Source organism: Pelecanus crispus, chromosome 7 (genome assembly GCF_030463565.1).
Source record: "Pelecanus crispus isolate bPelCri1 chromosome 7, bPelCri1.pri, whole genome shotgun sequence".
Lineage (NCBI taxonomy): Eukaryota > Metazoa > Chordata > Aves > Pelecaniformes > Pelecanidae > Pelecanus > Pelecanus crispus.
Window position 1 is genome coordinate 41,588,183 of NC_134649.1, and position 26,886 is coordinate 41,615,068.

Consider the following 26,886-nt stretch of genomic DNA (forward strand, 5'->3'; position numbering starts at 1 on the left):
CTTTGACTTAACTATAATTCATAACTTGTCTAGTACAACCACAGATGTTATTCTTCAAATAGGAGCTATCAAACACTAGATGCAAACTTCTGAGTTCGTTACTGCAGACACTGACAATAACATCAGTGTTTTCCTTCCCTGGGAATCAAAGCGTGTGTCTATACAGCTATCATTGCAGTCTATCAAATGCCAAGTGTTAATTGTCTTCCCTCCATAGCCATCTACTGCAGGACCAAATAGCTGCTTCTGTAAGAAGAATCAGAGAAAGATGGAAAATACAGAGTTTCAGCTCAAGGAGGTTTCTTTCTAGATATATTTTCTTTCAGTAAAATTCCTGTGCAAAGGAACACACCTGCAAAGCTATGAACTCCAGGGTGTCAAGAAAACTCCAAGATGTCTAGGGTGTCCTTGAGTATCAGGGAAATTTTCACAAAGATCAATTTCTCTAACAAGAATTTTTTTGCCTATGTTGGCCCCCAATACACTGTGCTTATTTATAAAACCCAGGATTAATTCTTTCATTAATTCACAAACCAAATCAGTAAGTTTTGAAAGGATGGGAAAGCAAGAATCTTTGTCTTTTAGCCTAAAAGGCAAAAGGCTACGTAGGTAGGCCTACTCCGGAGTTTGCCACAACCTGTATGAAAAAGGATACAAAACAATGCAGCTTATTCCCCTGGAAACAGGAATTTGAATTTACATTCACTTAATCTAAACACATCAAAAGGAACATCTTAAAGCAGAATGATGTTCCACAGTTCATATGGCAATTACTATGGGGTCATGTTGTCCATTACTGTGGCTCTTCTCCTGCACTGCATGTTTTCATTGCTTACTAATTACAGGAATGCAGAATCAATTAAGAGAAAATAATGAAAGGGAATATATAATTTCCATAAATAAAAGAGCCACTTTCTTTAGAAGCATTATATAAGCAAATGAAGGAAATCAGCTTTAATTTAACAGATGGCAATCCATTTGAAGACACTGCTCACCACTAAGCCATACTTCCTAATTAGAGAATTTTGCCTCTGTGAACCTTTACTTATTACTGCATCATGATCTTCCCTGCCTAATCTGCTATGAAGGGCTAATTAATAATAACCCACACTAGCCAATGCAGATAGACTAAAGTGAAAAGAGAATTAGATATACATTATCTAGAAATAATGCTCACTCTCTGAAAAACAACTAAAGGACTTTATTGACCTAACTCATTTAACAAATGACACTTAAGTAATTCATTGACAAGCCAGAACAATGGCAGGACTGAAAGCCTATTAAGTCATTTTTCTAACAGACATCACACGGCATTGGCTGTAAATTTCTGGTGTAATTAATTAATTAAGACTTAAATATTTCAGTGATTAATTTCTATGAAAAAATCATAAAATATAATGGTGCTCAGGGAAAGAGATTAAGGTTACTAGCATTTATTGACTGGGCTATACAAAAAAAAAAATCTATTTAGAAAAAAACCCTCTCCTAGTTCAGCCTTGGAACACTTGAAAGCATTTATTGCAAACACTGTGAAAACAAAGTGCTGATATCGCTCTTACTTTTGGTGCATTTTCATTTTTCATTTGAGGACTGCTTTTAGCAGATTTTATTTAGGGACAAATATTCAATTCAACTTAGATGCACACAGCATTTCCAAGTCCCACCATCCCAGGCCTGCCTACTTAAGGATTTGGTGCACCTTGCCCAAATACACAGCTCCATCTCCTCTGTTCCCTGCTGAGCTTGTGCCACATCCAACCCAACTTGTAGACAAGAACATGCCAGCCTTTCCCACCTAACCTCAACCCTGTGCCCCTCCTCATCATGTCCTGAGCCTCCTCCCTTCCCAGTCTTGTACTTCATGTAGTGTCTGCCCCCCAGTGTAAATTACTCAGCTCAGCCTGGCTGCTAGAAACAAAGATGATTTGCTTTTATCCCTCTTCAACGTTAAAGTCTCAGTCACACACGGAGGGACCTGGATAGCCGTGCAAAGAAGCAGTGAAGCCATGAGGTACACAGTGCCTACACAGATAAAATTTCCTTCCAGTCTGCAGGAGATACTTGCAGTTTTTAAAACCAGCATGGGACAATAGATTACCCACACTGACCTCCGTTTTACAGCACATTAGATTTCTCCCAATTACCATTCCACTGAGATCTGCAGGTTTACGCCAACCAGCTGACTTTGCAGGATCAGGGCTAACCTCTTCCATCCCACAGGAAGTAATAACAAGAAAAAGAAATTTAGAGGAAAATCAAAAGACAATAATTTCCTGGCATTCTAGCCTTAGCTGTTATCAATGCATATTGCATTTCACTTCATCTTCTATACAACTCTTAGCATATTCGGCACCTCTAATGGAAATCAGCATGGTAGAATGACAACAAACACACCCAGGGCTCTTCAACCCTCTTGGCTGTATCATTTCTATTTATCTGTTGTCTGCCTAAGTTCCTTTATTATAAACTCTTTCTTGAGGCTAAACATTAATGAGAGATATTGCAAACTCAAAGCTCAAGATTTCTGCAAGCTCAATAGAATTTATAATAATTGCAAATGCTTTTTATATAAAAAGCTAATATTTAAAATCTTTTTTCTTTTTTGAATTAAAAGCCTCTTTCATATTTGATGTATTAACTGTATTAGCATTTGTTCTCTACGGATATCAAATCTTGATGATAATTATTTGCATGTTAATGCTTATTAGTACAGCCAACTGCATACGAACAATAAATAGAAAAAAGTGCAAAGTGCAAAACACTTCACACTATGTATTTCTGGAAAAGGATTGGAAGCTGTAATTGCCAGTGATTGCAGCCAAGCCTATAATAACTGGAGCAAAATCTAAGGTGAAACTAATACAAAAATTGTAATGTATTTTAACATAAGTTAAAGGGTTGGATTAGTTTACAAAATTTGGCTAGAAAATAGAATAAATTCAGTTTCTTCACATTTCCTCAGGTACAGCATTTTGAGTAATGTAAGCAGTTAAATAATATTGTCCCCATAGTCCTCCCTAATCCCCTCAATAAAATTCACCTGTTCTGAGAAGCACACAGAAACACCAACACCCCTGGAGCTGGAGAGCCATGGGGCAAACATGGCTCCAACAGGAGCCAAAAGCTGTGCCGGTGAGCGCAACGTGTGACTGCACAAGCTGGGTGCCACTAGCCACACTTCCTTTGGGACAAACCCTGTGTCTTCATGCACAGCCTCAGACGAGAGAGGCTGGCTCTGGATCCCACAGCATTTTGGGGAGCTGCTGGTGCAGGGGAACAGATCACCCCATCTCTGCTCCACGGTGACACGCCACCAGCTGCCAGGGCTTGTGTTTGCTCTCCACGGGAAAGGATAATCTCTGCTTGGGATAAAAGGGTTATCTCCTGCTGATTGTTTAAATAAAAACTGCTATGAGACAGTGAACATACACTTGGACTGCCACCACTGTGATTCGGAATCCAGTTCTTGAGGGCACTTAAAAGTCTCTTAGCACATTCCTAGTCAAATACAGCTCTTCAGTCTGATGTAGGACTTGACCCTAATACAATCTTGGCCTGAAGGCAGGAGTACCAGCCAAGCAAGGCACACTAACACCTCCGCTATGACAAGATAACCTCTTCTTTCTTTGTGAAAACTGAGTTTAATTGCAGTTTCATTCATGATAATGGCCTACATAATTTTCAATAATTGGATACAATTTATCTTTTCTTAATGAAAAAAATGGAAATTAGCAAAGAGATAGGATACTGGAAAATGCTTCATTTGAAACCTCTTCATTAATTATCAGGATGTCTAAACACCATTTTGAGAACTGCACTTATAGAACAAGAATCCAACTAATAATTTTTTTCATTCTTCTGTAGAGTTTACTGTAATACTCTACTTAAAAACCAGCACCTACTTCTAGAAGGCACCTGTTTTATTTGGGTACGATTAGCTCCACTTCTGAAGTGATGATTACTCCACATATACTTTCTTGAACAGGTAGCACAACCACCAATATAAATGTGAATGTACACTCTGAACTCATTAAATGAAGATGTTTAGGACTTCCTGACATTCTTATAAATTGCTCAAATCTTCCCAGAATTTTTAGTGGGCTTTGTATCAACCAAAGAATTCTTTAAAACTTTATTTTAAAATTAATTATTACAATTCACAACATGTTCCTCATAACTAGCTCTGACATCAGCATTTGACGGATGAAACAAAACAAGCTGGACTTTGAAAACACTGGTATACCTGTTATATTCTTGCAGATGACAATGATTAATAAAACTCAGTGTAACACACTATATTTACCAAGTCTCATTTTACATTTGTCGACTCACTAAATTACTTTGACATATCTCCAGTTTATGTTCTATTACTGAAGAATAACTACACAACAGATGGCAGCGTGTTTGCATAACAATTTTTTTCGGCAGGTCAATCTACAAGGTGGTTATAGCAATTGATATATATTGGTGAGCATGGGGATTTTTTTGGCAATATCAATCAGACAGTCAGTCAGTCAACATAGTAATTTCTATATTGCAAAGGAGAGGTTTAGCGAACATATATCATTATGGACAATTCTTTAAAGAGCAAAATTGTAGTACCAAGGACTAAGATTGGAGTAGAGCCAGTATATGGAAAACAACATTTCTATATAGAATCCTTTTTCAAAGACAGACTTAAAGCCTTTGAATCTTCCAAAAATATGAACAAAGAATGGTTATGAAATCATATTGGAATTCATTTGGTATATACTTAAATATCTATAGCTGTATCTATTGCATTCTTCAACAATAAGCAATAGATAATTATGGACTATGCCATGTCGAGTGAAAATACTATCTTGCAAATAATGAAATTATTATAAAGGAAAGCTATGCTGCTCTGAGAGCTATGTTATTTATTTATTAAAAATCAAAAAAGCAAACCCGAAACAAACCCCAAAATCCTTGATTCCTGGAATACAGCCAAAGACATTTGAATGAAAAGTTACATTTTCCTCTTACACTGCAGACTGAACCAAACTTCTCAATCTAACGGGAATGACTTTGGTTGTCTTACCTCAGCCACCACTCCGCAATGCTACATAACGTGACAGTACTGATTAATAAATCAGAACAGTTTGATCCTGTGTTAAGACAGAATGACTGCAGAGAGAAGGTAGAAAATGAGTCGACCTGCAGCTCAGGATACCTGGCTTCAATTCCCAGTGCCACCCTTGTGCTGTTGCTTGGCCCTGGACAAGTGACTTCAACTATTTGCATTTCAGTAATTAGGACAGTGATTCATTCTCTGAGACCTAAGAATAGAAAGCATTATATCAAAGTGAGGTACAGTCATTTATAGTTGATATACATTGTAAGTGGTTCTTTGTATTTTGTCTGGTTATAAGAACTGATAAGTGACATTCCAATTGATTTTCAGCCAAAGAAACAGCTAATATTAACGACTTCCTATCCAAGTCTTGAAATAATAATGAAAGAGTTAACAAAACGCTACTATTGTATGTTCTTTCAAGGAACAATACAAGACAAAGTTCTGATTAATTAGTGCATTTTCTAAAAAGAACATCTCTTTTGGCATCCTACTCCAACGTATGACTGCCATTGGGGAGGGCAGGGAACAGCTGTTTTCCATGAGAAATTCTAGCTTGTCTCTGTGGGTGAGTATTTCTATTTGTGATGTACCCTGCTTAGTGCCAGACCACTAATTTTTAGTAATGCAGGCTCTGTCTTTGAGGCGCAAAAAGGGTGAAGCGGTGTAATAATTTGGAGGTTGAAAATTCACTGCTTGATGCCTCCTGTAGTAAATTTGACCCTGGAATATTAAGGGGTGTTAAATAAATTGGACAAAGAGGTGTTTGGGGAGTAAAAGTGCCAGACACACTGCCATGAATGAGCAATTAGATGTTCACGAACCAGCTTATCACAAATTACATGCCTACAATATCTATTACTGTAATGACCTTGAGAGTTGACTCATATTCTCCCTTAACCTAATGAGCATGCTGAGTATAATCAATTACGACTGCAATTAAAATTATAATTTGTCTAACAAACTCTTCTTTGCTTTCAGACATTTTTTAACAAAGCCTGTTACATACTGGTAAAAGATAAATATTAATTTTCTGTTGTGTTCTCATTTTTTCACTTACTCTGTGGCTAATTTATTAAATCATATTACCTCTCCCATTATTTTTTAAGTTTTCAGCAAAATTTAGTTAAGTTTCAGTCCTGAATGTCACGGGATAATTATAACATTTAACAGCAATTTATCATTTCCCAATAGGGTTTGCAACCTGTCTTTGCCTGGCTATTGAAATTTGTTTGCATGTTTCACTCAACGGCTACTGCAAATATTCTGCCTTTCACTTCTATACACACGTCCTGTTTATTGGAGTGACCAGAAGATATTCCACTGAACAGACGTGACGTCTGTTTGCCAGCCTGGACCTGCTGAGGTCAAGTCAACACAACATAAGCAAAACACAGCCCTAACCATTAAGAAACAGGATGTCATTCATTGCAATCTGCTGCTAATTATGGAGTCAACCAGGCAGGCAACTACAGAACAACTTTTTTGCTTTTGTATCCAGGTGTTCAACAAACACTTAGAAAGACTAATATGGAAACTCAACATACTGATCATCAGAAAATGGAAAGAAATGAAAAAATGGGTCCATGCATTTTATGGAAGGAACAAGCAAAGGAAACCCTTCCAGTTCTCAAGAAATGACAACCTCGGCTCTTCTAATGTACGACTGGTTCAAAGTCCCCAGAGTGCTGCATCCCTGCACTGAGCTCAGAGAGTTTTGAGTGAAGCCATGCATCTCTAAACAGTCATTGCCTGGACACTTCTCTCTGTCAGGGCTGTTACGGCACATGCTGCCAGTGAACAGCACCCACTGGCACACAGTCCCCACAGCGAGGGGAGCGAGCGCTTGGCTGGCTCTGCACCACAGAAGCAGCAGCTTGGCTTCAGGCAAGTCAAGGCCAGGATTTGTAACTGCAAGCATAAGTCTTCAGGGCATCGCACAAAGATGCTCCACCAAGTAAAGCCAACCTAGAATAGTGCCCTGCCCAAGGCAATATGCTCTACTAAATCCTACTGCTAGCCTAGCTGCAGCGAGCTAGCTCAGCGACAGCGTGTTCCCCAGCACAACAGCAACTAAATGCATGCCCAGGTCTGTGCAGATGTGCAGACTCCTGCGCAGGTAGGCTCAGCGCTTTCTACAACAGAACAAGCAATCTGTCTCCCTGCTTCAATCTGCTGCCAGGCAAGCCCAGCGAATGAAAGCAAAACACAGCCCTAACTGCTAATGAACAAGATGCCATTGCTCATCCTGCAACCTGCTGTTAATTATACAGCCAACCAGGTAGGCAACACCTGAGCCACAGATGCCATCAGGGTGTTGCTGTGGCCCAGTGCTGTGCTGAGGAATTACACCCAAGGAGCTTTCTTGCCCGGGACGGCAGTGTTTTGGCACGCAGCACTTTTCATGCAGAAGGGAATTAGCTGAAACACTCATTTCCTGCTCCCACGATCTGCTCTTAAAATTCCCAATTAAGTGAAAGTATGTCAAACTGAAGAGCTTTATTTGCTTACTTTCCTTCTCCAATGTGCCTTCTTCCCAGGACCTTCACGTACTTAATGCTCTCTATGAAATATTGATGTCTACCTCAGAAATGAGGAATGATGAAGCTGTTATCTATACGAAATGAACTAAGTTTCTCACAGAAATGAGGTTTGCATCCTCCAGATTTTGGATCTTTGTAATGGACTACACCTGGATGGGCCCTGGCCATGACTGACTGCTGTGGAAGCTAAAAGCACAGGAAATGGGGGAAAAAAGGCCCCTTTGGGTACAGAAATACCCATGAGTCACTTCTCTCAATATTCTACAGATAATTAATAAACTATCCTACATTTTGTATTTATTTTTGTCAAAAAAATCTAATCAAAGTTCATTTTCTTTAGAAACTCAATAGTTATACTAAATTAGATTACATAGAAAATTAAATCATAAATCCATGTAACTAAACCCTGCCTCTGTCTCTGTTTCTCAAAAACACAACTTTGCTCTCTTGAGCACCTCATTTAATTCTAAAAGCCTGAGCTTCCAAACTAGTTATGGATTTGATCATTTAATAACATGAAACAAGTAATTGTGTGGGGGAAAATTTATTATTTAATTAGGCCCTACTGGTAATCAATAGCAATCTATTAATTCATTATTTTGCATATCCCTTGTTTTTATGTGTGTCCACAAATTCTGTTAGATTTTTTTTTTAATTTATGAACTTTCTACCTTACTAGGCAACAGGAGGTGCTCAAACTGTATATATTAAGTAGAACAAATAACTGAGCAGCAGGAATGCATGTCTGCCCTATAGAACTGACTTCAGGACAAGATTTAATACTGAAAACAAGGAAACGAAATAAAACAACAGCGCCTATTCTCCCCAGGATGCATGCATAATTCTCATTAATGTTAATGAAAGATACTAAATGTATGTGCACTGAGGGGAGTTTATTAGAACCTAATAAATTCTGGGATTTTTTCCTTACTATTTTTTTTTTTACTTGATAGTTACTGTAACAGTGAACTTCTTCAGGTGAAGTGGAAGATATTTAAAGAAAAAAAAATAAAAACACTGTATCAGATTATGCTTCATAGGTTATTTTCTCAAAATGCTATTTTGTATTCAGATTTACTAGATCTACACATATGACTAATAATTATAGTTTTAATTGATTAACTATACAAAATCAAAGAGTTGCTTACACAAGTAGGGTCAAAAAAGTTTGTACACAAATGGCAAAAGCTCCATTGATTTAGTCCAGATATTTTTACAAGTAAACTGAATCATTTATACCAGAGAATGATCTAGCCCCAGCCACCAAGGTTGTTCTACTTACATGGGACTCAGAGAATCAAAGACAGATAACAGATTTGTATTCTGCTAGATCATAATTCTAAAATTAACTCAGGGTGGCCTCACCAAAAGGCCACAATTGAAAGAATAGCTTTTGCTGAGTTCAGAGATGACTTATTTGCAGAAAAAAGCATCCATTAAATATGTTGTGAACTGATCCACTCCTCAGTCTGGGCACACTGACCACCCCTAATGACAACTCTGCTCCAGCTGAGATGTGCTGGAAGGCCAGGTGAGAAAACATCACAGTATTATTGTCTGTTCTATACCTTCTCAAAGGAGAACTAATAAAGCTCATTCACAGATCCATCCAAAAAAAAAAAAGAAAAAAAAAAGAAGAAAAATAATGTGCTACCTCTGGGCATTACCTTTACTTCAAATACTATAATCTAGACCTGGAATCAGACAGAGAAATTCAACATTCATGAAATCAGATAGAGGAATTCAGGATTTCAGATTTTAACAGCTTTACAAGCAAGATCAAGACAATCATTCACATGAGCACTTTCCATCTGGTCTAGTTTATTTTCTTCCAGCCTCTCACAGAGAGAATTTGGGTCAGTGATGCCAGGCAGACAACAAGAAATGAAGATTTTCATGATAGCAATGAAGGAGGTAACTCACAAAAAGTATAAATGAAAGAGAAAAGAAAATGGTTTGATTTTTCAGAGATAATAAACTAGGAGATTACCAAACGAGAAACCATTCTCCTTCAAAAGACCTGAGCAATCTAGCAAACACAGGATGTCTTTCCAATCTTCTACCTTTACCACAGGGTATAGATTTCCCCTGCTCCTGGCTGCAGAGCCTTGCTCTGAAGTGCTACTGGGCAGGATTTATTTAGAGGAGATATATGCATGGACACACCACACTTAGCACTGATCCTTGCATACCGGTACAGGCAGAAACAAATTTGTTCTGACCGCATATGTCATTCGCAGTCCAGAAGCAGGCTAGGAGGTAGCTGCTTAGCCCAGAGTAACAAATCCAGCCTATTTGCATCTGTCCACATAGACATAACCTTAATGGATTTCATCCATGATGAAAACCAAAATAGTTTCTCAGGGTTCTCCACTTGGGCATGCTGTCCCTTCTCCCGGGGACTGCCATAGCGGAAGGATCCCATCTGCACCCTGCACAAAGCAAAGCCCCAGGCCATGGGAGAAGGGATGGGAGAGAGAAAAGCTGAGGACAGAAGCAAGATATGGTGCAGATGCAAGACTCAGGGAACAGCAAAATGTCACGGATAGAGGTGAGCTTTCCTGGCACAGTCAGAGCAGGGCAGTGCCCCATGACTCTGCGCTGCCTCTAAAGGACAGAGCTATTACCAACCCCAGCCTCTTCATCTGCTCAGCAAAACAGGAATAATGACTTGACCCTTCTTTGCCACAACAGTTTAGTTGGTAAAACTGAATCACCAGTCTGCTGCACCTAGCAAGGTGCAGAACTCCTGGGAAGAACCGAGGCATCTCAGCCTCCAGAAAAAGGCAGTCTGTGATGGAAAAAAAAAAAAAAAAGTGTGTGGAGACCTAATGGTAAAAAAGAAAGCTTCAGGATGAATTTTACTCAGCTGGCTAATTATTACAGGTGAATTTTCCTCTCTGAAAGTGAACAGTTTAACTCCAAAGTAGGTAACTGTGTTAGAGTAGGGAATCTAAGCTTCTCTCCTCAAACCTTCCATCTGTAATCTCAGGCAGGGGGACACAGTAATTGTTAAAAGATTTATTTGGGTTTCCCCAATTTATGCCAATTGTAGCATCATTCCTAGAAATGTGGAACAGTAATATATGAAAAGAAATTTAAAAATACCCAGAAATGCTTTTCTTTGCAGAACTCACTATTTGGAAGTTGCAATTTTTTTTTTTTTCCTTCAAAATAAAGGTGCTGCAGAGTGTTTATGTATTGAAAGAAAATCATGAGCAGCAGCAGCTAATTCAGAGACAGAATAACTTATTTAAAAAATCTTAATCTTGGCTGGCAATTTATCTACGAGTCAAGCAGGGAATTTCTCTCCAGAAAAGGCCTGGAAGTTGTGCTGAACTGCATCCATAGATGCCGATTTCTTTTATGTGATCCAAAACTGAGAAGAGGATAAACCTACCAACCTGATTTTACCAGGTAACTGCCTACATTTAAGTAAGAATCAGGCTTTGTTTCATGATTACTCCTTCCTCTTTTTAAAGGCATGTCTCAACATTTGGTAGATATATGTGTGTGCAATCCACCTGGAGACACCAGCATTCAGATTTCTGCAAAAGGGAAAGGGTTTAGAGTGTTTCTCCAGCTCTTCAGGGAGCGCTACACCTCACTTGCCTAAAAAAAGCATCACAGTGCAAGCAGCAGAGCATTGCTCAATAGCTGTCACCAAAACAGGAAAACAGAAAACAGCACTGTGGAGTCACAGACGGAGAAACACAACTAGTGGAGATACTGCCTTGTGGAGTCACCACATGAGCAGCACTGCATAAGCTGCAGGTTTTTACTCTCATCACTACAAGCAAGTGAAAGGAAAATGCAAAACGGCGAGCACCACAGAAGAGGTGCACTGGCATCCGTTCTTGTTCAACCTCAGAAACTGCTATTCCAGCAACGTTTCCATCACCAGCCAGCGTGGGCTTTTCCTACTGCTACCAAATGAGGAGGGGCCATATGATAAAGCTCCTAGAGACTGGATTTTAAAGGCATATTTCAAATTCTTTCAAACTACAGCTTAGCTTTATGGAATGACCCTGTGTCTGAGTGGTCTTGCCAGAGGGCACCCAAGCAGCTTTCAGGAGGTATGGGGGAAATGAGGCCTGAGAGAGGGGTTTTGCTTTATCTTGCAGGAAGCTCTTGCCTTGTCCAGCCTGGTTTGCAAGGAGCATGATACAAAAAAACACTGCAGAATCCAGAATGCTTGACTTTTTTTTTTAAAAAAAAACACAGTAAAAATATTACATACTCTTCACCCTGTCATCCTGTCTGGAGCTTGCTGACCAAGTTTTATTCTATTATTTTAACCTTAGTTTTCCATTTCTAAATCATTTCAAGCAGAGGCTTTTCTTTCTCTGAAAGTCCTACATGGGCTAACATGGTGCTGCCAGAATAGACTAAAATGCATGGACTAGATCAGATGTACTTGTATTTCAGATGTGCTTAGAATTTCAGTAGGTTACAGGACAGCGTAACCACTTACTCTTTCACATGATAAAGGAACACTGGGCTAGGAAATGCCCCCACTCCCTTGCTATCACATGCAAAAACATTGCATACACTCTTTCCCTATTGACATTTCAAGCAACAAACTCATTCAAGCTGTGCAGGCTCTCTGGGGAGCTGTAGGGACAGCTTTAAGTAGACAGCTCTTTCATTTTCAGAAGGGGAGGTAAATTTAAGGGAAAAAATATATGCAGCCAACTTAACATTTTCTTTATTATTACATTGATAAGGCAGCCAGGACTCTAATAAATGGGTTCCCTTTGTCTGGCTGAAACTGGGTCATTAACATCAGCCGAGCACTGTGATTCTGCCCTTCCCTGGGAGACTCCAGATGCCACAGCATCCAGCCAGACAGCTGAGGCACCAAAGTTTAACACAGATCAGTCAACTGAAAATGCCTTCAGGCAAGAACACCCAGTAAACTCAACCACAAAACAGTTTAAGTGTGGGTAAATGCCTGCTTACAGAAGGCGCACGTTGGTTGGCATGACCCTTTGACATCCCTTCTAATCTATGGTCAGCATAGAAACAATTTTATGGTGGATCTTTGGAGGAAGGAAAAGCAGTACCTGGTAGGTAAGAATGCAAAGACAAATGTGCAAAAACCACATGAGGTCAGAGCACTAGCACACAATATTCTGTTATAAAGCATTATATTAATTTTTAGAAAGAGTTAGTCAGAAACCTATTAAATTGAATCCTAGCTTTGCAACACTTGCTTAATAAATAATTTTCACCTACTACAAAACACAGAACAGCACTGAGTTACACATCTGAATTAAACGGGAATGCTTTTGCACATTTCTTGGTGAGTAACATTCTAGATGAAAGCCATGTTTTGTAACAAAAAAAAAAAAAGAAAAGAAAGCATTCCCTGTTAAATGAAGAGGTTTATAAGATACGAGCTTGACAAAGAGAAAAAGTACTATGGATGAGATGGAGCTTGGAAAGAAATTCATACACTAACCACGCAAAAATTAATCAGACAGCCTTGACTGTGCTCTTAATGATTTTAGACCTCATGCATTGGTCTGGGATTTCTAGAGGTTTTGCATTTACAGTACAATAGGGTATTTGTAGGACCTGTACTCAAGAGTGGCATTTGATCGATTGTACATACTCTGAGACAGAGAATGATTTAAATGCAAAACATATTGCTGTAACATGGGAACAAAGAAGTGAAAGATACTTTCTAATTAAAACATAGGATTTTTGATCCTAATCTCAGTCATTGCGGGGCAAATGAAGAGCAGCATGTAGAGCAATTCATGGATTTCTCAACACCCCTCCCCATATTGTTTTTTTGGTCACAAAATGCCAATTCAGTAAAACAAGAGGTTTTGTTTTCATGAAGAAAAAGTTTTCATTGTAAAAATACCCTGTTATAACATTTGCAGAGAAATACTTTTCCACCTTTCAGCTAGAAATAGTTTCTCATTTTGAAATGTAACTCTGTTTATAGAAAAAAAATTGAAGAGCTTTCAACCTCCCAAATAAACCTTTCTGAATGACTGATTTGTTCAAGATTCTTCTGTCATGAAAATTGTAAATATCTGAACACATACCAGAAAAAGAAAAAAAAATGTATATTTAAAATGTTTTTGTCAAAGCAGGAGCAGGCTCTCTTGGAGCTGCACAGAAGGGCAGAGAATGAGGAGCCCTGGCAGTGTTTAACCCTTCCCTGCACTAATCAGTCAGGTCACTGTGGGCAGCATGAAGCAGTGCCCCAGCAAGAGCAGGGCTCCGAAGGGCAACTGCTCACTTTCCACTTTGACTAGCTGCTGGCACAGCTACCCCCAGCCCCAGCCTCTCCCGGGGCTTGCAGGGCTCTGCTGACACGTGATGTGGCTGCTGGGGACTGGGACAGGCACGTCCGTGCTCCCACCGACATTCCTGAAGGTGCACGCACCCTTCATGTTATGCACATGCAAGTACCTTGGAAGGTCTGCATGCATTACCTGCAGTTTAGCTCTCACCCCTCCACCTTTGGGAGAAGAGAAAAGCCAGCGGCCAGATCTGCTGCTGAAGCAGCTCATGCCCAGCAAGGGAACTGCTGGAAGTGGCCAACAGAGCTGCAGGACTTTTAATAGCTGTACACTAAGGCAATTTAAACAAGCATTTGAGCCTACTTACTTGTTTATTATAGTTTAATTTAGACAGTGTCAATAACTCTGACTAGCTCTGGGGGTATTTTTGGAATTAAACTACCTAAAGAGAATATTCATCTAAGGAATCCATATGGCAGGAAAGAAGGATAGAATTGCTGGCATGGAATAGTAAAATCTTCTTTCTCAGTACCATTCTTCAACATATATCTTTTGAAATTTCTTTTACTTTCCTCATTTGTAGTTGCACATTTTTAATCCTGTTTTGTTTTGTTTTTCTTTACATTGTAGTCCATACAGACTATTCTGTGTTTGTTCAGGGACAGAAAATGATATTACTTTACAAGTTAGGGGTACAGCATGTCATGACATTCACTACTGGGAATTCAAAATCATCCAGATTCAGAACCATCATAATTCACTGCTAAACAGAATCTTTCAAAAATTTCTGTCCCCATCCCTTCAGGGACCTTCACAAACCGATATTTCTAGATCAGACTTCATTATCCAGGTCATCATTTCAATTTATCAGTGCCTTGGAGCCTTTGGCATTCTCGGCTAAGATGGTGTCATGTCCATCAATCATCAGGCTGTTTCCACATTCCCAATTTTCTTTCATCTCTTTCAGTCTTCAAAAAAACTCTGTATTGTTACATGGGTGTATACTAGACACAGACACCTCTTACTTTTGTCAACTGTTACCATGCTTTAAGCACAGGAACTGATCTGTACAAATTAAGGGGGCCTTACGAACCATTTTCATTCTAGGTCCTGCATATTATTATTTGTATTAAGGTGGGGTTTACAGATCCACCAGTGCCTCTTTGGACTATAAGCACAGCAAACAGAAAAAAAATATGACGGTTTTCCTGGAAAGCTTATAGTTCAATCAAAAGCTAAATGTTACGTGTAATGAACAGGAGTAAGGACCTGAGAAAGCAAAGAGGAAATTGTGACTCTCCCGCTATATCCATTAGTTGCATCATAAAAACCAGGTATGGCCAAGGGACTGAAAGGAGAATTAGACCAACATAAGGCAGACTTTGAAAAGGGCCTTGAAGGAAAGGGCAAGAATTATTATTTAGAGTGAGTAGAAAACAAGAGCTAGCAAAAGCCTTGGGTGGGGGGCAGGGTGCAAACTATCTGGATGCTCCTGCTGCTTCCCCATCTCTGTAAGGGGCAATATAAGCCTAGCTTTGAAAATATACACCGCTAACATCCCACCAAACCCCACCCCAATCTAAGTATAGTACCGAAATAGAAAGAAAATGATGAGCTCAACACAGACATAGCAGCCCTGAGACTACTGAATTTGCTGTACCAATTACCTATCTGCAATATTACATATTCTCCAACCAAATACTATTAGTGTGGTTCTCAAAGCAACTCAAAGAGACTGCTGTACTTCATCAAATCATTTTTGGACATCCCACAAGCTTTCAGGAGAATCATGGTTCTTAAGAATAAAGCAAACGAGCATTTGTTCACATGTTTCAGTACAATCTAGTTTTCAAAAACTTGTTTCTTTCTTCCATTTTTTTTCTACTTGAATTTTTGTATTTGTTTAGAGGTAAGAAAAATCTTTGCATTTCTCAAACACCAGCCTTTTTTGTTCTTTTAAGAGAGCAAAAGGTGGTTTCCAATACTCTACTAAACAAGGACTCACATCTGCCAGTCTGCAGGGAAAGCAGGCTGAGGCATCAAAAGATTGCAGTTAGTGAATTTAATCCCTCTGATGCAATCAGCCTGCAATGCGATCTGATTAAATTTAAAGACTCAAACCTGAAGTCCAGTACTTCAGGTCCAGAGATAAGTAGACAAATAGTATGAAAGAGCAGTCTGCTGTGGGCTTAAATAAACCCTAGACTCCACAGTTCAGGTTAAGATTTCTAAAGAATGAAAGCCAGGTGGATTGATTTAACACAGCATTAAAAAACCATCTGGGAAAGAAAAACACGTACATCAAAAAATCATCGTGAGACAATTTTCTCAGTGTAAAATAATTAGTGGAATGTGTGACATAAAATAAATTTCTGCACATATACCCACACTGCCACCATCAGCCTCGCTTTCTCATTTATTTAGGTGAACCTGTAATTGGCAAACAGGCACTTACTCATGGATAACAGTGGAGGTGCTGAGCTGCTGCAGACTTTGACACCGCTGCAAAATAGAGTATGTGTTCAAATGTGTTTGTGCAATGGACACTTGCTGTGCAATATTATCTTGTCTCTACAGATAAATTAGTTGCATCATGCTCCTGCCAGCTTGATTTGTTTAGCCTTTATGGAGTACAGAGTACATGGAGTTTCTTGTGATTGAATCTCACATAAAAGGTAAACCTGAGAGCTTATTCTACACTATGCTATACATCCACCAAGGCATCTAAAGCATTTGCTGACTTGATGTTGAAAAGAAGGCTATAAAATATACTGGGGAAATCTTGAAACGTCACTCACTTGACATAGCAATAAGAGCCCTGCATTAAGATGCAGAGCTGATTTCCCTGATCCATGAAATTGCCTGGATATTTAAGGCATTCTCATACAGAACTGGCATGAAACTCACCCTTCATTCCTGGCACAAGAACACCATGGTTTTTGTGTTCTCCAAGAAAAACAGAGCTCAAAATTGCAGAGATAAATATTCTTTAAAAGAGGTCCTAAACACAACTTCCTTCCTTTCTCAAGCAAGAAGAAAGAAGTATTCAAAATGTCTTTAATGCTGGAATATGGTTATGTTTGCTGACACACTGCTCAGAGATGCTCAGGTTCTCTGTTGTGAGTTGGTGCAAGAACCTCTTACAATAAAACACAAAGTGTGCAAGTCTGTGACCACCTTTGGAGAGGGACATTTGTCCCTCTCATAAACAGGTGACAAGGCTGGAATAGGCACAATCTGTGGACAGCTATGAAAAAGATTATGATGCAATATATTGTATTATTTTATGGTCTGAGGTCTGGGACACGGTTCAGAATTCCTGAGCAAATGTATATTTCCAGCTGCTAAAGGGTAAGAAAAGGCCCATCTATACTTCCAAAGTATTGGCGAGTTGAGGGTCAGGTATAAGTATAATTTCTTCCAAGGACCCATCCAATGCAAACACACAGACTGCAATGATGGGGGAATTTGAAAGGACCGTAAGCTTCCCTAGAACACTGTCCTGCAGGCTCTGCTAGCTTAGACTCAGAGGAGGACAGTATCCACAAGGAACAGAGTACAGCAATAACAGAGCTACATCTCAGGTTATAAACAGCTTCCCATCAGGTAACTATGGAGGTTTTAGTCCAAAAGGCACCACTAAAGTATCCTGACATTGCAGTACGTGGTACATCTGATGGAAACCTGCACACACCAGCAGGCTTCACACCGGCATAACAAACGTAACGTTGGCAGATGCTCTTAGCATTGATTTGTATCCAAAATCTCACTGAAAGGGTAATCTCCTTTAAACCTGGTGCATACATTGCACATATAATTTTCGGCATCTCCATAGCAAAGAAAGACCTGAGACTCATACTCCAACTGAGGTCCAAGATTTTTCTTGGACATGGATTACCATTCCTTCTTGTTGACAAAGAAAGAGAATTTCCTAATCTTTTTCAGATAAAATTTCCCAGTCAGTTCTTGTCTTCAGCTAGGCTGATAGCTCTTCCCATTTTGTAGTAAAGCTTTGTGCTGACCAATTTAATGGGCAGTACTCTTCCCCTGCTTCCTGTAATTCTTTTCCTAAAGAGCACATACAGTAGCCTGTATTTATACAGGTATACAGAATTATACAAAATAAGAATGGGAAGGACTCTTGAAGCCATCTGGTATGTGACCCCATTCAAAGCAAGATCAGCTACACCTAATTAGGTCCTGACATACGCTTGCCTACCCTATTGAAACAGAGACTCCACAAACTCCCTTGGATATTTATTGTGATGCTTTGCTATTCTTACAATTAGAATGTTTATCTAATGTTTAGTCTGTTCCAGAAATTTTAATGAAAAGTGCCCTTAGAGGAAGACTGGATTATTGCGCATTCTGATACATGAAGAAAAACACATACAGAAACACAACACATCAAATTTAAGGTTCATAAATTATTTGTAGATCACATAGGTGATTTTTCAAACTTTCCGATTAAAAATAGTTTAAATGGAACCAGCTATTTATGTATCCACCCTATTATTCACTTTAAAGAAGATCTTGATCATAGGAATTTCTTCCCCAATTCAAGTTTTGAAAGCTCTAAGTTCTCTGAAGAAAATAGTTGTTGGCATTTTTGGATGATAAACATCCCAAAGCGATGATGATAAATTACAGTGTTGCCCAATGATGCAGAAAAGTAGAGAAACGCAAACTGCTAACTTCTGATTTATGAATACACACTCTTTATTACAGAATCTAGGGGTTCACAGCTATAAGAGCAGGTCATTTTCATCTCATTGCTTATTAAAAGTGTGAGAAGGAAGCACGAAGGGTGGCCACTGTTTTGCAATGTATTGGATAGATTAACACTTAATGTTCTTTGTCTCTAGTACGAATGCAAAATGATACAGAATTTCTTGCCTTTTTAAGGCCTACATAAGCATTTGTTACTGTTCACCATCACAGAAGATAGGAATTTTTACATCTAGTTTTGCTCATTCATACTAGCAAATTTTCTCACATTTTAATATAATCATTCCTATAAACCTTTTTCTTCACACAGAAAAAAACATTTGTCCAAGATACTAAAAGAAATCCTGCGATATGCTTGTTAAAACATGTTGGTGTTAATGACAAAATTTACTTTGGAAAGTATTTAAACTGAGACTTTCACCTATCAACAGGCATTCCCAGTGAAACCCACCCAATGCACTCTAAGTCACGAGCCAAGGAATCTGTTTTGTTGCAGTAAATTGTATATTTGAAGTAAATTGTATTACATTTCTTCATCACTCCTCAGCTTCCCAAAGCTTGGGAATTTTCTGATTCCTTCTTCTCTCTCCCTGTTACCTCTCTGCTAAATATTCAAAGCAGGCAACAAAAAGGATTAGGAAAAATAAGGTCAATACAGCAAATTGGAAAGAAGTAAAATGTTTCTATATGCCATCATTTGGTTGTTACAGTTATCTTAATCAACCCAAACAGCTTCTTTGAGACATCTAATTTGATTTTACAAAGTGCTAACCCATAGCCATATTTGACTTTCCTTTGATTCCAAATGTAAAAAACCAGCCTTTATCTAATGTTCAGGCATATAATCTAACTACACATGCATTTGCATTTGCATTACGAGGCAGTGAAACATGGCTGGAGAGCCATCTTGGATGTTATCTATGTTTTTACTCAAGTGGAGAGTATAATCATAAATCCTTCTCTTCCCCTCCACCCCCCCCTCCCCCCAGCCTTTTTTTCAGAAGTACACTTAAAATCTGTTTTTAAGCTTCACTGGCTCCATTACATTTGAACTTCAGTAACAAGAATGTGATATGAATATGTAGAGAGAAAGCATAGACAAAAGGTATATTTTCATAATGTGGTTCAGTTTAACTGTTCCTATAATTAGCTACAACTCATTAGGCAATAAAAAGACAAACAAAGAGATTATGAATGGAAGGGCAATATTTTCTCCATAAAACAAACAAAAAACTTCAACAGATGCCTCTTTTCTAAGGCTTTCCTTGCATAAATACACCCAGCAGCTGAGAAAAGATATTTTCACGATTGAAAATTTTTGTCTAGAAAGAAAACCTGTAAACATTATCCTGTGTAATTTCAATAAAAAGTATTTACATCTATTGTACACTTGGGATTTTTTGATCTCAAGGATAAAATAACGATACAGAAATGGTCTGCAGATGACTAGCTTTGATCTTTTATTAGTTCTTATAATTGTCTCTTAATTTGTATTCTGCATAATAAGCACTCACCTTCACCGTTTGTCCAGCTTCAGGGCCATCCTGTAAGCAAAGGGAGAAGTCTCAGGTTAGAGGAACTAACAAGGATCATGCAGGGATTCAGAAATCTTACTCAATAATCATCTACATCCAATTTCACTGTATGTTAATTTAGCATATTTTCCCGGGGACCATTCAACACAACGTTTTTGGACAAGACGCCTTTCCATATCAGGCCATGGCGAAGCAAGAAACTATCTTAGACCACAAACCCGACAGTTGTTATTTTTCATTCTTTCAGATTGTATTTTTTAATAGGTAGCAATAAATTTCTGATCCTTGTGAATATAAAATCAGACACGTAAGTGAGAATTTAATCAAAGCATGCTTCCTTGGATTCTTATTCTAATGAAATGGGCTTTGTCTCCCAATTTGCTTTAAACAGAGCTCTTTTTTGGTATTAAAAAACCCAGCACAAATAACTGAAAGGTCAGAATTGATAACATATTTACATGGGTACGTCTCTCTGCCTGTATATAAATAGCCGTGAGCAGAAATTACCTGTTTCTATCACAAGCAGTGGGTTACCTGCTGAACGGCAAGATGTGGCTGCTTTCTCTAGGTCAATCCTGCAAACACTTCTTTGAAGGAAGAGTATTTGCTGAAATACTCACAAGCACTGCATTTGGGAGTGTTTGCAGGCTTATTCCAAAGTTTTGCAGTTATTAATTATCCACGCTTTTCTGCTGGTTTGCCTCTTAGTTTTCTTTCAATGGCAAATCTGGCAGACTGCAATGCAGTTATTGTGCTTCTTTTTTTTATTACTATTATTTTGCATTTATTGCCTCTTGAAGTTTGAATGTCCTTTTGTCATTGGACTAGAGGAGAACGAAAGCTTGATAAAACAAACCATTAAACCTTTTTTAGTTGACTGGTTTACAAACCTGAATTGAAATGGTGAGCGAGGTGCTGCAGAAGTGTTTCTCCACCACGTTGCCAACCCTTTGCACCATACGAAATAAATCGGCCACTTCCTCGGGACACAAGTCACGGAAACGCTCCACTGGCCGCAGAGGACAAACAAGGACATCTGAAGGTGGTATTGTCAAGGCACAAACGCAAGCCTGAGTGGTCCAGAAGGATAAGTGGCTCAATCCCTACCCTGTAACCTGCTTCTGGTCACTTTTGAATTGCCTAAATTCCTCCTCTCCAAGGGTTACAGCAAGAGCAACTAAAACATAAGCCTAAATGCAGGGAATAATATGATGCTTTGTTCAGAAGAATTTTACTCAAACCCCTCAGATATGGGCAAAATGACTAAAATAAGGTCCATATATTACTACTGACACATCTAAAGGAAAGCAAAGTTTTCACAGACTGGAAGTTACCATTTTGATGGAGAGATTTTCCTATTTAACACCTCTGAAAGTCAGAGACATTTCCTTTTGTGATTAACAATGGGAGAAAGCCAAAGGAATTTAAGATGGGTTTGGGTGTGTGATCCGAGACAGCAGTTTTACAATGCTTTTCCACATATGTTGTATGTATTTTTGAAAATCTTGATCTTACACCTCTGATTTTAGGTATCAAAATGTGAAAAAAGCTGGCACTATGCTGATAATAGCAGATCCCTTATTTCTACATCTCGTCAATTACCATTCATAAGGAATGCTCACCTTTTATAAATATATGTTTTTAGAAATACATTAAGATAATTAAGACCATTCCCTTTTAAGCGTGGTGTTCATGACACTGCAAATATACTTTGATTTTATTCTACCTTGTTGAGTGCACTTTGTGAGTCAGTGAAATGAAGCTATAAAGTAAACAATGGAAGAATGGAAGTACACAGACGCTATTCACAGTCACCTGATCTGCTGTGTTCACAGAAATTAATAATTGCTACAATTCCTCACTTGAAAGTCAATTTTGTAACATTATTAATAGGGTGAAGAATTCTTAGCAGAGCCTCAGTTGTATAAATCCAACAAGCAAGCACTTGGGACTTGATTCTCATTTCAAATCCCCTGCAGACAGGATATTTTTTTTTTACTTACAGTACTGTGTTTGCAGAATAAAGACCTTAAAATCACCTTTAACATCGCTTGAACTTTCATTACCAAAGGCTACAAAAATTAAAATCTTCTTATTTTTTCAGTATTAAAATGAGTGTTCAAAGGACTATTTGAAGAAAATTAAGTTCCATGCCATTGTATTACAGTCATTTTTATTTTTACTGCATCCTGAAGCCTTCAGGTGTTCAGGAATATTCTCTATACTACAGGAAATGTAACTAGAAGATGCTCTGTAGTTAACAGGTTCACACAAAGGTTACATCAACCTGATTTTCAAGAACTGCATGAGACATCTGAAGTAAGGAAGGATTAATACACATGAAAGATAATTTATTTCCATAAACACAGAGACAACATGTTTACATTCACCAACTTTTTCACAGGAATTGCTTTTATAATTCTGATTGGAAGGAAAACCAGACATATTCTGGAAGTAAAGAAGTAAGGGCAGGTTTTGATCATTTTTCAGAGTCCAGATGAGGACAGACAAGATTGTAGTGGATATTTACTAAAGTGGGAGCAGATTCTTCGAGCGAGCTCCGCAGCTAGCAGCTCCCAACAGAGCAGGAGAAGACTGGCCCCAGCTACGGGTGTTAATCTGCTTTGAAAATCTGTCCCTCATTTTTTTTAGCACAGCATCAGCTAAGCCACCACTATTCCCTTTTTCTCTTGTTATAACTTATGCTATTAAAATTTAAAGAAAGGAGAAATATGTATTTAGAAAGCAGGTACTTGGAAAGAAACCAATCCTGGACAGGGACAAAAAGCCTAGTTTTGTGGGGTTTTAGTTCTAAAATGCTGTGACTCTTGGAAAGCTACTGGGCATAATAAAGCTCCTGTAATTTATTTGTGCCTTCCCAGCACACTGTACAAAGCACCTCCATAAAGGATGCTATTGGCTGAACTTAGGGCCCAAGGGAAGAGCTGGAAACTTGCTTGGCAGACCTGATTTCCATACCAGGAATAAAGGAATAGAAAAACTAATTAATTTTACTCATAAAAAGGAAATCCATGTCAACAGTAAAACAGGAAAAAGGACATTCGTTTAATCTGACTTCATTTTTCAAAAGGAGAGAAGGGAAGCTTTTACCCTTAGGGCATCTGATACTTAAGTAGATAATTATCCTTCTTCTGCAGCACTGCTTTATTATCATGGGTCAACGAACCATTTATAAATGAAGAATTTCCCCTCATTTACCTCTAGCAAAACTGCTGCTTACATTAAGACAAGTTTCCTTTTCTCCTTTAGAATTTTTTCCCAGCAGTTTCTCGCCCTCTCAGACTCACACACCCCTCATCAGCAATTGTTTGTTCTCTACCTAGCTCAGGGCCACAGCCACAAGTATGAACTTTTGCATTAATCATGGTTGCTACAACCTTATATTAACACTGTACTACTTGTCACTGTGATGCATTGTGAAAAACATGGACTAAACATCGCTTGCGAGAGCTTTTGTTTCCATAGCACATAGCAGAGGGAGAAGAGAGTGCAGTGTGGGTGCTGGTTGTGACCGAGGCAGGACATCTGTTTTCTCTTCTTAATTCTGTCACTAATCTGCTCTGTCATTTGGGCAAGTTGTCTCTATCCCTCTCTCTCTCCTCCTCCACATTTTATCTGTCTTATCTGCTTAGACAGTATTTGCCAGTTGGTGCAATGGATGTTTTCTTATTGGGCCGTAAGGCTCTCCACTCATGTGGGGCTGCGAAGCACTCCCGCAATATCAAACGATGCGCCCATAAACCATGTCATTCTGCAAAAAGGATTTTCACTTCCTTCTTGCATTACCAAGACTCATTTAAAACTCAAACTAGATTTTAACCATATTTCTGTCTTTGAATGTGATAAATAATTCAAAGGCACAATCACACACTGGAGCATCTTTACTGAACTTTCCATCATTTCAAAATAATTCTACAAAGAATAATGATAGAAATTCTGAATCAGAGCTAAATTAACATGAGAATGTAATTAGGACAACATTCAAGTTATATTTAACTATGAATATATAAAAAGGCAAATGTTAGAATGAATTCATGGATTTGAGGTCATTAAGAAAACAACCATCCACTGAAACTTTAAAATCATATTTTTTAACTACAGTTTTTAACACTAGGATATTTTTAAACTTTATATCCTGGTCAGATTTTAAGCTGGATAAACGCTCTATTCACCTCAAAATTCTTCCTAAGTTTAGAATTAGATAAACTGCTCATTGCTTTCTGCAATTACCCACTGCAAACACTGCTATGAACTACTGATGTGCTTCAGGTGGCTGTGTATTAAAGATGCAAGTGAAAGTGAGTCTGTACTTATGTCTACGTGCAATTACTCCTTAGACTGAAGCATCTCCTGCCATCTGAGATGCCTCAGGGCATCCAGCTGCCACTCCAGAAGCGTCTCCCCATATGCCCTGTGTCATGTCTGTCAGCCAGGTGGGAAGCCTGAGTCATCTTAGGGTATCTGAAATGGCAGTAGGTGCCTATGGTTGGGCAACAGCCCCCACCTTTACAGAGGGCTCAGCGGGACAAGAGGCTCATACCCAGCAGAGTGCTGCATGATTGAAGACAGCATTCTGTCTTCAGAAAGTTTGAACTTCATGTTTCCTTTCTCTAACCACCATAATTAATAATTTCATGATTTCTTCATTCATTCTAAACTGCTACAGACTGATGAAGTTTCTATTTTTAAGCTTTGATGTGCACAGCTGTTATTTCCTTCAAATTCTCTGAGTCAGTCCACATCATTAGAGTACGTGCAATTTAATATGTCAACTTCTCCATTTTAAGAAGTGGAAAACCTTCACACCTTATTATAATTCGTACATCCCTCTCTCTAGATCTTGCAGGAGTCTCAACTGCCTCACTTTTCCCCCTAATACTTAAATACGCATACACAAATCAATATGCATACCCTCACACACACTAAAAGCTCCATTAAAGATTTATTAAACAATTAGGAATGTCAGTATTTTCCAAAGACTACCAGTAGATAGTAGACTAGAAGTCCAGGTATGTTAGTGAAAATGCATAACCATAAAGTACTAGTAAAGCGACAGTGGATCAGACCCATTACCCTCAAACTGAGCGAAAACCTAAGGATGACCTATGATTTCAACAAAATCACTTGACCTTATATATTGGGCAGCCTACTCCCTGCACAACCTTGGGTGGGTTGTTTAATGCACCAAAGCCTGCGAGCCTCCTCCATAATTCAAATTAACAGCCTCTGCCTATTGGTCTATTAAGATTGTAAGCTGTCTAGAAAAGCTCAGACTCGTGGCCAAGCAAGCATGGTTCAACAAGTTTCTACACGCCAGAAGAGCACGGATGCTGAAGCACGCGTGCCAGGTCTCAGCCCCCAACAGTCAAGGTTGCACACATTTCTGTAAATCTCTTTCACTCCTTCATTGACTTTTTAGACCATAATAACTGGAGCCCTTTGAGACTGGCATTCAGAGGCATTTACTGCAATGTGGTTCTGCAATGGGCACCTGGACACTGTCAAAGCTATGTTCAATTGTGCCAAGCACAAGCACAGATTCTCCATGTACATCTAAGTATTTAAGGATATGCTCGCACTGGAGATAATGGGTCACTACCGAAAAGTGAGCATTTGTTAACTGCATAGTGACTTTAAGTTGATCAGAGAGGGCTCAGAAAAGCAAAACACATGGCCAACATCTGCATGCTGACCACTTCAAATGCAATTTTCCTTCCGCTAATACACATAGGGTGGAAGCTGAAATTCAAAGGCACTGTAGCAATTTTTATTTGCTTTATCTGAATTTTGGCTTTGAAGCCTAAATTATTGTAATTCTGTATTTAAGGTCTAAGCCAGGCTCTATGTTCCCTTCAATGGGATTCTGATCAACCCCACAAAGTGTCCATTATAAATTTCCACACACACTATCAAGGTACACATGTTCTCTAGTTCTGAAATGTTGGAAAAAAGGCCTTTGGGTGGTGAAAAAAAGAAAGAAAACCAAAAAAAGAAACCCCAAAGAGGTTAATATTCCTTTTATGTGACAAGCTTTAGAACTAAACACAGCTTTTTCCTGGTTAAGTCCATTAGTTTGCTATATAGAAAACACACTTTCCGTTTTGACTTTTGTTTTATTCTGGAATTTGAACTTCAAACAGAACAATTCAAAGCTTTATAAAGGAAAAAATTAAAGGCTCTCCAGGTACTGACATTCCAACAATAGGAATAAAGTTCTTTTTTTTTTCTTTGTCTTTTTGAGGAACCAGTTAAAAACATTAAAATTGACAGGTTTTCTTAATATGTGAGGCTTGAAAAGAACAAAATACAAGGGGAAGAAGGCAGATTATCTAAAAGTGAAGGGGTAATTGCTTCTTTATGAAGCTCCTTGGTTTGACCAATATTGTTAGTTTTCTAAACCATTTGTTACAAAAGGTTTTAACTTGGGAAAATTATTTATTTTCAATGTGTAACATGGTCAGGAATCCATAGCTCACACTGAGATGGAAATACTGTTCCTGTTCAGGAGACTTTTTAAAAGATTTTTAAAAAAGCCTTCCCTCACAACAGCACAAGAGTGAAAATCTCAAAAAAAAAAATTTAAAAATATATTTTAAAAGATGAAAAGTAGTAGTAGTTAATAAAATTTCCAAAACTTTCAAAACTCTTGAAATATCTATTTTAGCATTCTAAAAGGCAGTTTAGTTAATAATAAAAATTGTACT

At 38.5% G+C, this 26,886-nt stretch overlaps 1 protein-coding gene across 1 annotated transcript in view; it reads right to left on the reverse strand.

The window, feature by feature from the left end:
* The window catches only part of FHIT (fragile histidine triad diadenosine triphosphatase), a 426,006-nt gene that overhangs the window by 120,409 nt on the left and 278,711 nt on the right, over positions 1-26,886 (reverse strand). The window contains exons 2-3 of the mRNA XM_075714505.1: positions 21,052-21,197; positions 20,141-20,170 (exon numbers count right to left, since the gene is read on the reverse strand). Of these exons, the coding sequence (XP_075570620.1) occupies positions 20,141-20,170; positions 21,052-21,197 (176 nt within the window). The remainder of the gene's footprint in view (positions 1-20,140; positions 20,171-21,051; positions 21,198-26,886) is intronic.